Below are 17,011 nucleotides of genomic sequence, written 5' to 3'. Positions count from 1 at the left end.
GGTGAGGCCGGCAGTCCATCACGCCCGGGCCCGCACCCTCGCAAGCCGGGCAGGGCCTCGCCGGGCAAAAGGGGCCTTCGGGAGCGGCAGCCCAGAGATCAGCGTGGGGCACGCGTCGGGACGCGCCCAGGGCCCGGCTGCGCTCCCCGCCGGGCGCTGCTGTGGGCCCGGCACCAACGTGCGGGCGCGGGGCCGCGCGGCGGCGACCGTTGCCACAGCAACAGCGGCTCCCTGTGAGCCCCGCCCCGCCCTGCTCGCCACGGCTGCGGCGGCCAGTGGCGGCGGCGGGAGGCGTCACGTGGGGCAACGGGCGCCGCCGTGAGGGGCTGAGGGGCCGGTGGCGCTCACACCGCCGAGAGCCGCAGCCATGTTCGGGGGTCTGGGACGCCGCTTCGAGGAGGACCCCTTCTTCCGGTGAGGGGCCCGCTGCGGCCCCGGGGCGCCGGGTTGGGAGGTGGCGGGCGGCCTCTGGAGCCCCGTGCTGGGGTTATGGGGGTTGCGAGTGGGTGTGAGGTGGCCGTAGCCTGAAGCAGCGTTTCGGGGTTCCCGTCGCCTTGGAGCACTCGTATCTGCGCGGGGTTAAGCCACCGATACGGTTCCTAGCCGTGCTCCCCCCGTTCCCCGAAACAAACGAGGGTGCGGAGTGCATGTTAGAACTAGGGGGAGGGGGATAAACTGTTGCTAGTGGCCCCTCTTCAGCAGCGCTCGTAATCCTTACTGTGCAGTAGGGAATTTGGTCGTAATTTTATAGTGGCATCTACAGAAGTCTTCACCTCCGTTGGTTTGAGTTTCTTGCTTTTGTTTTTGGGTTTCTTTTTCCTAAAGTTTCTTAGGAAGTGGACAGGTGCTATATGTTCTCGCTTCTCTGGGTTTTTTTGGCTTTGTTTTTTCCTTTTTGCCACAGACTTTCTGGACTTTTGTCAATGCACACACTAAAGGTTACACCAGGTGTTCTTGCATTAGAACTTTGCCAATGTCTACATGAGATCAGTAAAGGCAAGCTGTTTCCTTGTGCTGATTTTCTGAGTGGATCCTTATGCTTCAGCTCAGCAGACTTGCTTTTTTTTGATCTCCGTACTGCAAGCACAATGATAGTGCTTGGGGTAGAGCATGTCTATGTACTCAACTCTGAAATCACGATATTTCTCATAGGAATCTTCTTTTCCCACGGGAACCCAAATCCAAGTAGTGTGTCGTGCAAATGTTCCCCTATCCTGTGTTAGGATAGTCAAAACTGCTGAAGTATCTAGTCTGGCCCCATTTTATATCCTTCATCAGAAATTGATCTGTAGCGGGTAAGAATGGGATAGTACAGCTCAAAGGAGCCTGAATGATTTTAGTAAGTACCAATAAAGGCATCGTGTCTTTAGGAAAAACTATGTGGAACTTGATTACAAGCAAAGATAAGGTATAGTGCTGGTGGGTGGACAAGGCAGGGTAACACTTAGGACCTTGTGATGTGGGTTTGTTGACTGTATCTCTTAGCTACTGGGTAGTCTAGCTGAGGTTGCGTTTGTACCTCTTAAAGGAGAATCTACTGCTTAGTTGCAGAAACATGTTTCTAGCCGTGGGATAGCTTCTAAAGCTGCACAATTGATTAGTACACTTGGTTTCTAGGAATATGTGCGCTAGTATAACAACTCATCAGTTACATGAAGAAAATTTCCTCTGCATAAAACTAAAATAATAATAGAAATTAAGTCTTGTTTGTAGTATTTTGTAGCATGCTTTTGAAGTATTAGTTGCTTTCCTTTCATTTATTTTATTGCAGTCACTGATACAGTTTAAAACTAGGGAGAAAAGATGACTGCAGAAGATAATGGAAGGGAGTGTGTGTGAAAGAGATGAGAGATGGATTTTGAGATTAATGTTCTTGGCACTGCCCTTTTAAATCTGTTTTGCATGTAGTTAAGGAATTAGCTTATTGCTTCAGATAAGATTGGCTTCCAAAATAGAGTAATAATAGGCTTCTATTGCCTCTTAAGGAGAGATTTTGACTGCTGAACTGGAAAAAGTGCCTGGGTTAAAAGAAATAGCTCTGTCTGTGAGCAGCTGTCCTGGGGAAGCACCAGTCAGTCAGTCAAAATGCTGCCCAGGCCCCCCCCCCCCCCGAGTTTCATCGCTGATAGCCTGGACAGGTGCAGAAGTTGCATCTTCTCTGCCAAGTGCAGTTGGCCTCTGTTTTTAATTCACCAACAGACAGCTCTTGTTTTATTGCCCAGGTGTTACCTTTAGTGTGATTCTGCAGCTTCAGGCTTACATAAGTTCCTAAATAAATAAACAAATAAAATGTATCTAATACAAAGTACAGTTTTCAAAAATAACAAACTGAATTAATTGTTCTAGGACACTGATTTTTAAACTGACCAGAAACACATGCTGACTTACACTGTACCAGGACATATGTTTTCCAGACAGATTCTCTGTTGACTTCCCATTGGTTTTGCCCTACTCTAGAGCATATCAAAATTGTAGCATTTGTTTCGAAGCTTGACAACACTAGATCTTTTTATGAATAGCTCCCTAAAATGTCCCTGGGGAACTGGGAGGCTTCACTTCTGTTCCTGAATCTGTCACAGTGTATCTCTTACTTCCCTGTCTCTGATAGTAAGAAGCTGTATTTCTGAATTGCTTCACAGACCTTCATTAAAAAAACAACAAAAAAAACAACAAAAAAACATAAAACCCCAGTTTTAGATGCAGGTATAAGTGTATCAATTAGACGTAGTGGAGCGTGAATGGCCAAGAGAAGTTGCCAGAGAAACTGAAATAATGCAAAAAGGACAATTTCACAAGGTATGAAGCATTATTTTGTCAGATGAGGTGTATTACAGTATGTTAATGCACATTAAATTAAACCAAGTTTTCTTGTCTACATTCAGTCCATGAAATCTTATTTTGCTTATGATGTGTTGTAGATAACTTGAGTGTCCTTTTGAACTGGAAGAGACTGGAGAGAAATTTTGTTATATATATATATAACTGATGGAATACAGTTTGAGTTTTGATAACCAAACCTGTCTGAAGTTTGTGGTGTCAGAAGAGATTTGCTGGAAGTACATGTCTACTGCAGTGTAGTGCTTGTGTGCTTCCCTCATCTTGGCTTGTGCAGTGACTTTTTCCATCTGTTCTTCATCCTGTGAAACGTGAGGGGACGCTTGCTGTGTGCAAGCTGCTTATCACGCTAGGGCTGAAGTTAAAGCTGGTTGTCATGTGAGTGGGGTAGATTAGGGTCTGCTTAACGACAATGATAAAACTACTTCTATACAGGTCCCTTTGCATTGAAGTGAGTTAAGTATGGGCATAGCTTAAAGGGATATTGTGTTAAAAAATCTTGTTTGAAAATTAATCCAGCATACATTTGTAGCCCTATTTCTTTGCACCTTTTAGTGCAACTCTGGCACAAGAAAGAGAGTGTATATAGTGGAGAGATCAAAGTGGCCACATGGCATGGAAATTAGTTTTCATAGGATTGAAGATAAGGGAGGAGAGAATAGAAAAGCTGTTCAAGAGACTTGAAAGAGATGATTGGCTGTTAAAGTCAGAGGAACAACCTGAAGGTCTTCTTCACAGAGGCAGATTTTACAGGAAAGGCTGTGGTGTCCTGGAGAGAATGAGGGTGTGAGCTGTCTGGGGAGTGCCAGGAAATTGATAGGAAGGAAGATGAGGTGCGATTAAGTCTAAGTAAACATACCTGGGAAATGATTGTTAATAAAATGGCTTTCAGTGGACTAGCAAAGGGGGGAAATTAGACTGGAGATGAAGGGAGGAAATCACCTGTATTTTTTGTATGAAGTAGCCTTGGACCACAGGCAGCAGTACTGATCATGTATTGTGCTTCTGGCAAAATCGTATTTTGATCTTTTTTTGGTTAGAAATATTTAGCACATGCCCAAATTAGAGAATGCAAAGAATGAAGTAGTAATGGAGGGCAACTTGAGCAGTGTTCTACCTGCAAGCCAATCTTTGGGATTACTCGGGAGGTTCTAAAAACCTACAGGTTTTTGGAAGCAGAGGCTGAGTGTTTAGAGAGAAGAGGGAGAAAACTAGTAGGAAAGCAAAAAGCCAGTAAGAATCTTTCTTCCTAGGCAGAGAAAAGGGGTACGAGAACATGATTTATGGAGGGGGTAAAAAGTGATACAATAGTGGGTGACTAAAGTAAAGGAGATGGAGAGGATTGTATACATTTTTGAGCATGTGGGTCAAAGAGGATGAGAAGTAGAATGGAAGTGGCCAGCAAAAAAATTTGAGGGGTGATGGTGATGAAATCTGGTGGGACATAATGAGTTCAGTGAGTAGTACCATAGTAAGCTTTGAGAGATTGAAGTCAAAAAAGGAGAGAGGAAAAAAAAATCTTTTAATGTCAGGGGTTGGAGGTAGAAGTAGTGATAAAACATGGATCAGTTTTATAGTTTGTGGCAGATGGTAAACATAGGCTGGAGTGAAAGATGGTTGCAAAGGCTGAAATATTTTTTGGGGAAGGTGAGGAAAGAGAAAAAGCAATATGGACACACAAGAGTGTAGGAAAGCCATGAAGGCAGCTGAGAAGACAAAAGAACTAGAACATCCAACCAATGTGAGAGATGGGAAGTGAAAGAAGTGAGAGTTTGTGAGAAACAGGAGATTGCCCAGTCGGGTCCTGTTAAAGTCAGAATTTAAATAAAGAACCATATCGTATGATTAATAAAATTGCATTTTAACAATTTTGGGGCAATTTTCTGTAGCTTGGAATAAAACCTGATGACTTTCTGTGCAAAATATCTCTTTTTCAGAGATCCTTTTGCTGCCCACCATGAATATATGCGGCAGATGATGAGAAGCTTTTCTGATCCTTTTGGACGAGATCCATTTCTCAGTATAACAGATGGTGGGGAGAGAACAGTAGATCGAAGAGCACACCAGGACTCTCGGGTTGCTCTAAGAGGAAATCGCAGAGTAAGTATTTTCTTAATCTCTAAGGATTGCTACATGGAATTTACATTTACTGGTAGTATGGTTGGCTTCACATTTCCATTTCTGTTAAATTTGGTCCAGTGGAAACAGGGGCCTGTTACAACCTTGGTCAGATTGTTTCGTTGCCAAGTAATACGTGAATAATCTCTCTTGGTTTGTTAATAGCCTGTTACTTCACACTGACAAGCTTCTGTTAGGACAAGTCTGTATTATTGAACATTGAATATACAGTATTTAATGAAACAAACTAAACAATCTTATCAAATGTTTGGTTTAATAAATGTTATGTATGAAATGTCTGTTACAGAAAGGCATTAAAAATGTCCAGAAACAGAGCCTTCTCTGAACTCTTCCTTTTTATTCTAACTTTCTTTAAAAGGTACCTTGATACTTATGCCTTCACTCTGCAACTTAGTATCTTCTGTCTAGTTACTCATGTTAGTTTGATTTAACAAAAACCTGTGTTTCAGCCACTTGGGATCAGAGAAACTGATATGAAATCTAGTATTTCTATAAATTACCAGCTGAAACTGAAGAAGTTGGCAGTGATCTGTGTTTTGCGTAAAGTAGTTTTTTTTAACTTTATGGCATGCAGGACAATTATATCTTATGCTTCTGTAGCTAAACCTTGTGAATTGCTGTATTTAGAAAGGATACACTTTGGAAGTTGGTTCCTTCCCCTCCACCAGGATAAATATTTTGCAGCTGAATGATCTCTTACTTTAGTGAATCATATTTAATTAAAAAAAAAAATCCCAAACCATTCAAAAAAACACAACTATCCCTGCCCCCCTCCCCCCCCCAAAAAAAAAGAGTTGGAAGACGAGACTCATTGCAAGAGCTTGTGGAACTTGGCCAGATTTCGTGGTGGTTGTTCAAACCTAGATAGTTAGACCTTAATAAACACAGCTAAAACACAGACTATCACCTGCAAGTCAAAAGGGTAACTGTCAGATTCTTTCCTCTCTGCTCATACGTTGCCAGTTAGTTTCAAATATAGATGCTGCTGAATCTAATTAGGGCATGATATTTCCTCTACTGAAGCAGATTCTTAGGCCTTGTTTCAGTAGATGCCTAAAATCAGATCGGCCTTCATTTTCCTTCAGAAAAAGGATACTTTAAACCTTATCCTAATAGCTAGGAAGTTTTTGTCCCTTGTACTTGGTGGTGAGGGACAGATGTGAGACACAGGAAACCTTTATCTATGGTTACAGAAAGAAGTTAAAGGCACAAAAGCACTGTGTTATTTTGATAAGCACAGAAGAATTCCACACCTGCTAAAATCTTTTGATGTTCCTCGTGTTTCACCTCAGAGCTGTCAGATGTCACAGAAGGCTTGGCACTGATTACTTGAGCATTGTAGTAGTTGCAAACCGCTTTTACTGGTTTCCCTTCAGAAGTGACTCAGATACTTAAAATAATTAGTTTTGTGTAGGAAAAAATGGGTATCTTTACTACCATGTAAAAACCACTTTGTTAAAGTTACCCATATTGATTACTGATATTGTCATTCTATGTTTAAGTAAACTAGCGTGTCTAAAACTGCTTTATGAGGAAAAGAACTTGTTGCAAAAACACAATGTGTATCAGTATAACATTCAAATTTGAACATGCTTTTCCTTTTTCAAGCAGGTTTGCAATGTCAGTTTTTAGCACAATGAATGGGGTAAAACATCTTAAAAGATACTGTCATTCAGTTTTGTTATGGTATCTGATGGTCCTATATGTTAGGCAACTATTTAGCCACTTTTAGCATGTATTATAAAACAAAGTTTATAAACTTTATTTCCGAGGATAGCCTTTTGCACTTGATATATGTAACATATAAATATATATGATATTCTTTCAATACATATTAGACAGAACTGCAATCTGGAAGAGTTCTTAAAGGTACTCCAAGAAGTGGTCAATTCCTTTTGTACTTAAAAGTTACTGTAAAGTGTTTAGTACTTCTTTATTTAGGTGGCTTTTATGTAACTCTCCAATCTTAGCTTCCTGGAAACATCAGTGTGTTGTCCAGCGTCTCATTGCCCTGTCATATAGGGATATTCAATATCAGTTGGTCAAACAGGAACTATATTTGTTGGTGTTTATAGCTACATCTGTTTATACAACTGCAGAAGAATATAATTTGCTTGTGGGGATTTGTCTTCAGGGGGTTCTGTATATGATGATAAATTTACCTGGAATTTCTGTGCAATGATCTCAGAAACCGTTGACTTAACTGCTGAAGTTAGACTTCATTTTATTGTAAGGAATGTATAGATATTTTAAAGAAATATCTTTCTATTTGCATTGATCAGTTTTAATACATAAAGAGTGCTTGTTAACAGGCCAACTGCACCACTTAATTTTTTTAAGCTCTAAAATTGTACGCCAACCTTCTAAAATTTAATTATGTTACATTAAGGGACTATTGATCTGTTGATTTTCATCAACTGTCAGCAGTGGGGTTCTATTGCATGACTAGAATGAAGTGTTGTCAGAGAAGTGGGTGATGTGTGAAGCACTGTGCAATGTTTTAAATAATTTTGGCACAGAGGTTACTATGGTAAACAAATGTTTCTCAACTTGTAGCTTTAAGTTCTTCTAGTACATACATGTGAATAGGATTTATTAAATGTGGTGACAGCTATTGCTTTCCAATATCAATAGTGTAAATATATTAACCGGAGACTACTTCATATTATATTGGCATAGCACACTATAAATTACCAAGGTCCTTTTGAGTGACTGTTTCTGTTTGATTGAAAATGTTTAATATTACCTGGTGTATATGAAAGTTACTTCTGCTGCCTGATAACAGGTATAACTGAAAGATGCTGGTCCTTTTTCTTCCAGGCAACAAGCTGTGGCATCATGCCCTTTGCAGGCTTTGGTAGAGTGGTTAGTATCCCAGGACCAATAATCCTTTTAGTTCTTGCTAGTATGTGTGTACTGTCTGCATAACTAAAGCATGGACAAAGGCGAGTCTTGGTGTGCTTACAAACTGCTTTTGTTGGTGTTTACATATATGGAACAGTATAATTCAAGAAAGATATTCTTTATTTTTTTTTTTAATTCTTAAGTGAAAATGCTGGGGTAGATTAAATAGGCTGATACCAAGACTGGAAAAGTTATTGCTTAGCAGCTGGCTTTTTCTACTCAGTGATGTACCTGATTGTACTTAATCTCTGGAGACTCCAAACTCTGACTACTGCCTTTGGAAGGCTTTAAAGAGTCCTCAGATTGAAACCCATTGGTTAAGAGAGTGGTTCTCACTTGCAGAGCAGACAAAAATAATCATGCGTCTTTGACTTTACAGATCTAAGGATATAAATATGACATTACAAAGGCACAAATTTGCATCTTGCCGATGCAAAAAGCTAATCAAAGTTCTTTTGCTACTAACTGCACAGATTATGGTTTTACCCTCTTGCTGCAATCTATGGCATGTAATTCCACAGGTACAGCTGATTACTAGGCAGTGGCATTGGTGAACACCCAGCTTTCTAACTGTAGAAGGCAGTTTTCTGGAGTTACTGACACTTGCTGTGAATTGATGCCCTAAATTATCTATCAGTATTGCCAGAGGTTTTGATAACCCTTTAAGGATTCATATTTCTTCCTACTCAAGAAAAAAAAATTTCTGTATCTGAGTTTTACTTAGTTTTATGCTTAAGCTGCAGGTTTTATTTTTAAACTTTTAAATTCAATTTATGTGTTTCCAGTAGTCCGAGGAATGTGGGATGTCTGCAATTGTAATTAGCATCCTGGTGTTTTGAAGCACTTCAGTAGCGCAAAGGGCTGCCATGTGCAGCCCAGCAACCAGCCTCTTGACAAAGCTGCTAGGTTTTGAGGAGCTCATGGGAGCAGTTTTCCCTGCTCTTGTCACAGTCTTGTACCTGTGGACCAGAGTGTGGTGGTGGCACAGCGGCTGTCCTGGGAAGCAGCTACGTGCACATGTGCCTAAACTCACCAACCCATCAGTGTGTGGTGTTTGCTCTTAAGTAGTGTGCTCCAACCAAAGCTGCTCCTGTTGGAAACCAGGCAGCCCAGTAGGGAGTATGAACTGGTTCTGAGGAAAAGCTTGTAGTAGGAACGGAAAGGCATGATGAAAATACTTATCACCACCTGCTGCACTGGAGAGGAGCCCAGAGGAGGATGCTCCTTTGGGACAGAATTGCTGTCTTCCCAGATGGTCACTTAAGAGAGTTCACCCTTTCCTTGCTTTCTGTCTCCCTGTCTATGCTTTTTTTTTTTTTTTTTTTGTTTTATTTCATTTTATTAAAAAGACAGCTCTCATCAGTATATGCCATCAGCTACATGTCCTATTAATAAAATTCTGTGCATGTAAACCTGTCTTAATATCTATCTTTTGTGCAACACTGGATCTTCTGCCGTCATGTAGAAATAACAAATGTTTTGTTGATTACATCTGTAGCATCAAGTAATTAAGCTGCCATTAAAATACCAAGTTATGATTCTCTGTTTTTTTTTCCCCACTGCCCTTTATGAGTAATGTACACTACTTCTGCAAAGGAACAGCTGTGTCTGCTGGGATGCATTTTCAGTGTGACTCCATATGCATTAAGGGATTTTACATAATAGAGATAATTTGATCTTCAGTAGATTATAAGGCATGGAGTGTCATATAGTCCTTTTTACAGCAGAAGCTAGTTAGGTTAGAAGGTATTTGAAAATAGTTCTTGTAAACTGTCTACACGATGAGCTTATTTTCACATTCAGGTGTCAAATCTTTGACTTCTGTCTTACCAGTATCTCCAACTTAACAAGCAAGCTCCCCATGTTAGCTTACAATTTTTTTTAGTTGAAAAGATGCATTTTGGCCTGTCTATGTCTATGAATTGCAGCCTTTGAAAACCTTTCTGATGGTCTTATTTGCATTAGAAAATGCATGTGGAAACAGCTTCAGAACTTGAGGAGTTCTAGACTATGTTTTAATTTTAATGTCTTTTATTAGGATACAGATTTTGGGGACCCATTTTTTGCAATGGACAGGATGGTGTCAAATATGAGAAACAGTATGCTGGAAATGCAAAGAAAATTTGTAAGTTTGTTTGTTTTTTGAGTTTGTTTTTTGTGTTGTGTTTTTTTTTAAATTAAAAATTGGTCTAAAATTAATTGTCTTGGAGAACAATAGCTGTTTAAAATATTACTCAAAGTCCTGCCAAAATAAAAGTTATTAGTCTTAAACAGGAGGAATTTAAAATTTTCCCCCCACACTATATCGTGGTTATAATTCTTTATGCTGTCATTGATTATTTGCTAACAACAGTATTTTAAGCGTATGCTTGATTTTCTAGGGGTTAGAACTGCTGTAAGTTATCTGGTCTCTGCCTGTTGCCAGAGCTGACACCTTAAGCGAAGGAGCGATTTAAAGCTTTACTGGACATTTAAAAACAAAAACCACAAAGCATAAATGTCACCCTCCATATAGGTTTTTCTCTGATTTTATTTGCAGTGCTGCTTCTTTCTTCTTTCTTCACAGTCTTTGAAGATAACACTGATAGCTATTAAAGTGTTGCTCAGTAAATTTACTGTTTTATTGGCCTTGTAAAATGGCTTGTAACCATTGTTGCTCAAGTCCTATTTCACCTGAACTCTTTACACACATTATATACTGTATGTGGCAAGACTTATGTTACAGGTTATGTATCTTCATTACTAAACTATGCCAGGGCAAGCATTCGAGCATTTGCTTATTGCTGCCCAGGCTTTGGACCATGTTCCCTGGCATGGGAGACCTGTGGCCAGACAAGGCTAGGACAAGAGTGAGGGTATATCAAATGCCGAGTTCTCTTCTCAACCGGCAGCATCTGTGGTGCCAGGAGTGAGGGTTAATTTTTCAGAGGGGTATTCTTTTCACAATGAGATAGTGTCAGAATGTAAGAAGTGCCTATTATCCACAAGTTTCATTTTTTTATTAATAAGTCTACATTGCTTGTAGGATGACCTGTCCATCCATCCAGACGCGCACACGTTTAGCTCCTCCTCTGTGATGACATACTCCAAAATAGGAGATGAACCACCAAAAGTTTTCCAGGCTTCATCTCAGACACGCACAGCTCCAGGAGGTGTAAGTAGTCCTGAGATCCAGCAAAAAGGTGGTATGTAATTACCAAAATTTCATCTATGCCAAACTGCAGCTTCCTTAAGGTTCTTTTTCCTGGAGACAGTTACTCTTATAATTTAGAAAAACATATGTCTTTTTAAACACTGCTCTATATTAAAGGTTTCTGAAGCTGAAGTGCAGTTTTCTTCCTTATAATTTGTATGCTTCTAAGTATGCATCTAAATAAATTGTATGTCTATCAGACTGGAAAAATTGAGTGCCAGAACAGCTGATTCTTCAAGTCAGTCTCCAGTGTCTTTCTCTTTACTACAGCTAATACTCTTCTTTTACATTAAATTTCTGTCCAAAATGTAAGATACAAGAAGCAGCTTATTTATGCAAAACAGGGCTTCAAGTCATCCCCGTTATTCAAGCTCTTTTAAATGCTTATGTAATGCTTCAGATGAAGATGCCCTTTCATTGACTTCCTTGCAGCTGTTGCATCTAATTCTGCTAAGAAATTTGAATTTGAACCCTGAAGCAAGGTTCACGAAAGACTATATGTGAGCAGTAAAGACCGTTGAGCATGACTGGCTGTGGGATATGTTCAAGTTCAAGCAGACACTCGGCTATCAAAAAGGTTCTAATAATATACCCATGAACACAGTGATAAGTGGTCGCCTGGGTTTCAAGCCAGTCAACATGACAACCTAGTAATTAGTTGTCCCTTCATGCTGAGAATATTGGCATTGGTTATTCCTTCTGTTGCCAAGGAGAATGTTGAAGACTTGTCTGCGCGTAGTATATTTAGATTAGGGTTTTTTTTTCCCCAACAATTAATATCCAGTATGTACGTTTCTCAGGGAGCTTTAGGAGTTCTTGTTTAATCTTCCTGTCTGTTGGCAAGAGGAACAGACTTGATCTGTGTGTTGGTGTATGTTCAGCTAACACAGTAAATTGGAAAACCCTGTAAAACGTAAATTTTTCAAAAGAAAGATAAAAATCCTTTTGGGGAAAAAAGATTATTTTTTTTTAACTTTTTTTTGGTTGGAAAGACATTTACTTCCCTTTTTTGTACAGGTTAAGGAGACAAGAAAGGCACTTAAGGATTCTGAAAGTGGGCTGGAAAAAATGGCTATTGGTCATCACATTAATGATCGTGCTCATGTCATTAAAAAATCAAAGAACAGCAAGACTGGTGATGAAGAAATGAACCAAGAATTCATCAACTTGGATGAAAGTATGTCTCTTTTATGCAGTCCCTAATGGGCTTTACGCTGTTGTTTCACATACCAGTTTTGAAGTTCCAGCTTGAGACGTCTTAAAAGGGACTGTTTTTCAGACAGTCTGAGAGTCTGCAAATCAGGTTTCCTTAGCTGATATAAATTTGGAAACTGCGGTTACAGTGGCCATTTATAATTGAAAATGTGTTGTAATGCAATTGGTATTGTTTATTTGTACAACCCCTGCTTGCATTTGAAAGTACTTTTCATAATATTTTATGGTTTCAAACAAACTTTTAACAGAATTTTGTTATTTGCTGTGTGTTGGTGGCTAATACATGTTTGAGATGTGTGGTTAAAGTGTGCCTGTATTTTTACAGCAGTGTTTTGTTTTGTGGAGTGTTTTTTAATTTTTATCTTCCAAACATAAGCCTACTGGCAGTAAGCTTTTAGTAGTCTTTTACAGATCCCCTAGAAATAGTTTGAAGGCCATGTGGAGAATCATGGCTCACAAGTTTAAAAAACACTGTTCAAAACCCCTAATTTTCAATACATTTTATTTTTTCCCCTACCTCGTTAGCATTTATTAAAAAGTGAACTTTGTTTTTTTCAGATGAGGCCCAGACCTTTGATGAAGAGTGGCAGAATGAGATTATGAAGTTCAAGCCATCTAGAACTAGATGCACTTTAGAAGCTCCAAAATACAGAAGTACTCATCACATACCTAAGGGAGATGGATTAAGGAGGTAAAAAGAGCTTCCTACCAGAATAAATAAATACTAGTAGCAGAATGAAAGTTGAATTCTGAAGCAATCTGTTCACATGCAAACAGTGTTGCTGGCAATCTGATGAAAAAGTGTGGTTTATTCCTTTTCATGGTGCCACAACAAACAGTGTAAGGCGGTATTTTGTTGCTAAATTCTGAAGAAATTTAGTATATTTGACTTAGAAAACATCTTAATGAAGATGGTGTCTGCTCTAGAGAACAGGCCAATGCTCTTAGCTAAACCATGTACAAATGTTGCAGCTGTCCACACAGTCATTAAACTAGGTGAGCTGCTTTAAGCTATAATCCATATTGAGGGCTAGGCTGATCTCTTCCCTTGGGTAAAAGGGAAGATGTTTTCCATATAGTTGGAGACAGACACACCCCTCTTTGCAGAGTTAGATTTCAAATGAGACCTCTCCTAATCTTAAAATCGGGGAGTATGTGTAGAAATGAGGTCTTTATCAGTAAATGCAGGAGCTCCCCTGCATAAACTGCTATCTGCCAAGCTTCAGTTTTTTCCCCTCTACTACTGACAGATAGTGTCAGTGCAAGTTGTCTTGCCTTCATCAGCTGCATGTTTGGTAGAGAATGCTACAGAAGGGAGGTTGTCCTCTTTGGTAGACTACACAGAGCACTTTCCCTGTGGCACCCCTCCAATTCTAGAGGTTTATTATGGAGGCTACTTTACCTTCAGTTTCAGTTTTCAGACTAAGCTGGTTCTTTCTTGCCATCAGAGTGTGTAAGATGAGGAATCGGTCCAACCCTATGGTGGTAACAATGGAAGGAGTTTTTGAGAAAGAATCAAATCTGTGTTACAACTAAAATAACTATACCTCCACTTAAGTAACTAACAAAATATACATTCTCCCATCCCCTTATTTTATGGTGGTTGTGATTTTTTTTGTTGGCTCTTGTTTCAGAGAGAAACCACTGGCAATTGCAGGATTCAGGGAGCCCCGAGGTTCTTTGGAGAATCTCAGTGTGAAAGGAACACATGTCCCCATCAGAAGCAGCAAAAAATAAATTGCTTCCATTCTCCATTTGAATGGAGTTTCTTCAGAGAAGATAATGGTGCTGCATTGCTTATGTTTGTATAAGTATACACATATATATGACCAATCTCTGTTTTTTGTTTTAGTAAGTATTAGCGTGCCTTACTACTCTGATCTTTTGACAATTGAATGTTCTTTAAAACTTCAGATCCTTGGTAAAACCATCCAGTTTCAGTAAATTAAAAACATAACAATTTTCCACTTAAAAGCACTTTAATGGGTTATCACTAATTCTGTTTTAAAAAGAAAATTAAAAATGCTTTGATTTACAAAATTTTTCTGCTACATCTGTAACAATCTCAGGCTTTTTATTAAGCCTGCAACTATTAAGTAATGCAAGTATTTTTCCCCCACACTCTTAACTTACACAGAAATTCTTTTTATTTTGTGTGGCTGAAATAATTACTGATTTTTCTAGGTGATATAGCAATTAATAGCAATTTGAATGCACTGTAGCCACTATATCTACCTATCTACATATCTATCTTTAAAATCATACTGTAATCTTTTATAGAATCCCCAGATTTACCCTGCTTTAGCATGACGTGTAATAGTAAATTAACAAATACTTAAATTTTATCAGTTTTAGTTTTATCAGCATTTTTATGTTTATAAGCTGTGCTTGCATCTCTTCTGTGCCTAGATTGTTGGTTTTGTATTTCTGATTCTTTGTATATTTCCTTTGGAGGTGGCCCATTATTTTTAATTCTTGAAGAGTCTCTGTAGTAGCTTTTAATTATCCTGTAATAATACTGCTGTGGCCTAAAACACAGCTGTAACTACTAGTTACTGACCAGAAAAATAAATATGAGAAACTGGTTGAGCTGGCAGTAAGTTTAACTGGATAATGAACGATTACACTATTTCTTCTCTCCTGAAAAGCTAAAAGAGCCCTGAATACTGGAAACCATTTCCCCTCAGCTGAGATGAAACATGTTTGTATTCTTGTGTGTCCTGCTTTAGCAAATGTAGGATGATCTTAAATCTAACACTTCATCTAATGCTGGTCTTGTTTGGTTAAGGTGTCTAATGTTCCAGAGAAAAGCCAACTGTGTGACTGAGGACAGGTCTCTGTATCACAAATGTTCGGTTTGTATGCTGTTCTATCACACAGAATTGATCCCCATACTGTATCACAAATAATTTCTGTAGGCTATAACATTATAGCATCAGCATATATTTCAAGGCTAAAACATTATAGCCTTAAAAAGGCACTATTTGTATGATAAAAGAAAATAGGTTTTATAAGTTAATCTTTGTTTGGCCAAAAAGCAAATGGCCTCTAAATCATATTTAATCTTTCTTCAGATTCCGTGGATTACTTAATTCTATGCTTATTAATGTGCAGATAATCAAAAATACTTCTATTGAAATCTGCCAAGGGCAAGACAGTTGTTTATTTGCTTGTTTAATGCAATAGTCTCTTCCTATTATTAAACACTAGTGACAATAAATCTATGCTGTTGAACCACTCCACATGCGGGCAAGGTAAGAGGGTGGTAAGGAGGTAGTAGCAACTCCTGATGGAAGGACGAGCTGGAACTGTGTGTAACAAAGTCGCACCTGCCAGAACTCCGAATCTTTTACTCTGCTTCAAAAGTAAGAGTACACCTCTGTGGCCTGATCTTCTGTACACTGAAGACAACATTGATTTTGCAATTAATGTCATTGAGAATATAAGGCCATGGAGGCATTTTTCCAGGTGTGTCACTTAAACTTCCAAGTCAAAAAAAGTCAAAACCTTGTTACTGTTGTAACTTAAGAAGAAATCTTCGGTTTGGGAGCTGCTACTATTTAACAGAAAAAAAAGGAGTATTCATCTTGCAAGTTACTTGTTTTTTCTGTGCTTTACTGAGATTAAAAAAAAACAACCCCATGCCACGTATATATAATCAACAAAACAAGTATGTACTTCAGTTTGAAAATTATAGTGGAAGGAGGCTGATATTCATTACAGGTTACTTTGTTATACAAGCCAGTCTTTTAAAATGTAATGCAAAAGCAGCTGTTCTATATAGAAACATTGGAAACTGTAATTCTTTAATAAAATTATTTATTTATGGTTATTGTTTTGTTTACACCACAACGTTGACTAGTGCATTTTTTATTTTGGCCTCCTTAAGAGCGTTCTTATGTATGATACCAGTAACAACGCAATGAGGGAAAGTGTGCTGCTCTCTTTCCAGAGGGAAAAGGTGCATTTACCACACAAAAAGCACTGTGCCAGGAGGAAACAGATGGGGGGAGCATTTGTGTGGGGGGTGGCAAGGCTGGGTCTCTGCTTCAGACCTGCTCCTGGAGTGGTCTCTGGTGTGAAAGACCAGCTGTGCTTAGTGTAATCCTCGGCACTGGGCATTTACATTTTTATAGTTGAGAACACAGATGCATGAATCTCAGCATGCCATCCATTCTAACAGCCACCACGGACATGCTCTTACCTGATCCTAAATTCTCTATTATTGTGGTATTTATAGAGAGAGGTCATGCAGAGGACACGTGGTGTATCTCTAATGCTGACTTAACTGAAATTTGGCTATTGTAATCCAATGGTCACAATGTTACAAGCTTGTACCTGGGCTCCAACCTCCATCTTCCTACCTGTCATGAGTGTATTTTCCTTTCTCGTGCAGTGCTGCCACACAGCTGTTCTGATGAGGAGTCCAGCTCTGGACGTGTCTAATTAGGGACGCCTGTGAGGGGTAGCCCTGTGCTCAATGCTTGCCTGCATTAAGCTGATTTGGTTTGGTGGAGTCGGCTAACCTTAACCTGCAGTTACAGCACTGCTCTGATGACTCTGTGTCTTCAAATATCGCCTTCGATGAGCTTCAGTAGCTAAAAGTCTAATCCCTGTGTCCAGGTCGTTAATTAAAGTAGTGACTGGGGTCAGTCACAAGAAATAATCACGGCCTGACCCAGCAGGAGCCCCCTTCTCCCGCTCCCCACCGCGGCCAGTCTCTCT

The 17,011-nt window shown here is 39.3% G+C and overlaps 1 protein-coding gene and 1 long non-coding RNA gene across 4 annotated transcripts; one reads left to right on the top strand and one right to left on the bottom strand.

Moving 5' to 3' along the window:
- Positions 1–256: 256 nt before the first annotated feature.
- On the top strand, positions 257–16,118 carry MLF1 (myeloid leukemia factor 1). 2 transcript variants are annotated; one of them, XM_057421825.1, is made up of 8 exons: positions 257–414; positions 4,773–4,935; positions 7,795–7,839; positions 9,917–10,003; positions 10,904–11,032; positions 12,089–12,248; positions 12,845–12,977; positions 13,921–16,118. In XM_057421825.1, the coding sequence occupies exons 1-8, from the start codon at positions 368–370 to the stop codon at positions 14,021–14,023; spliced, it is 867 nt and encodes a 288-aa protein (XP_057277808.1). In that variant the 5' UTR covers positions 257–367; the 3' UTR covers positions 14,024–16,118. The 2 variants fall into 2 exon arrangements, with proteins under 2 accessions (XP_057277808.1, XP_057277809.1); XM_057421826.1 differs by lacking the exon at positions 7,795–7,839.
- On the bottom strand, positions 4,676–16,864 carry LOC130605946 (uncharacterized). Of its 2 annotated transcripts, none has more exons than XR_008973829.1 (3): positions 16,819–16,864; positions 13,689–13,763; positions 4,676–4,915 (listed from the first exon to the last, which is right to left on the bottom strand). It is a non-coding gene; the product is annotated as an uncharacterized LOC130605946 (long non-coding RNA). The 2 variants fall into 2 exon arrangements; XR_008973830.1 differs by lacking the exon at positions 16,819–16,864 and adding an exon at positions 16,651–16,730.
- Between the last annotated feature and the right edge of the window lie 147 nt (positions 16,865–17,011).

The sequence above is a fragment of the Pezoporus wallicus genome, unplaced genomic scaffold, assembly GCF_028554395.1.
Source record: "Pezoporus wallicus isolate ANWC-B61680 ecotype Strahan unplaced genomic scaffold, APGP_CSIRO_Pwel_v1 scaffold_7402, whole genome shotgun sequence".
NCBI lineage: Eukaryota > Metazoa > Chordata > Aves > Psittaciformes > Psittacidae > Pezoporus > Pezoporus wallicus.
This window is presented reverse-complemented; position numbering and strand designations above follow the sequence as displayed.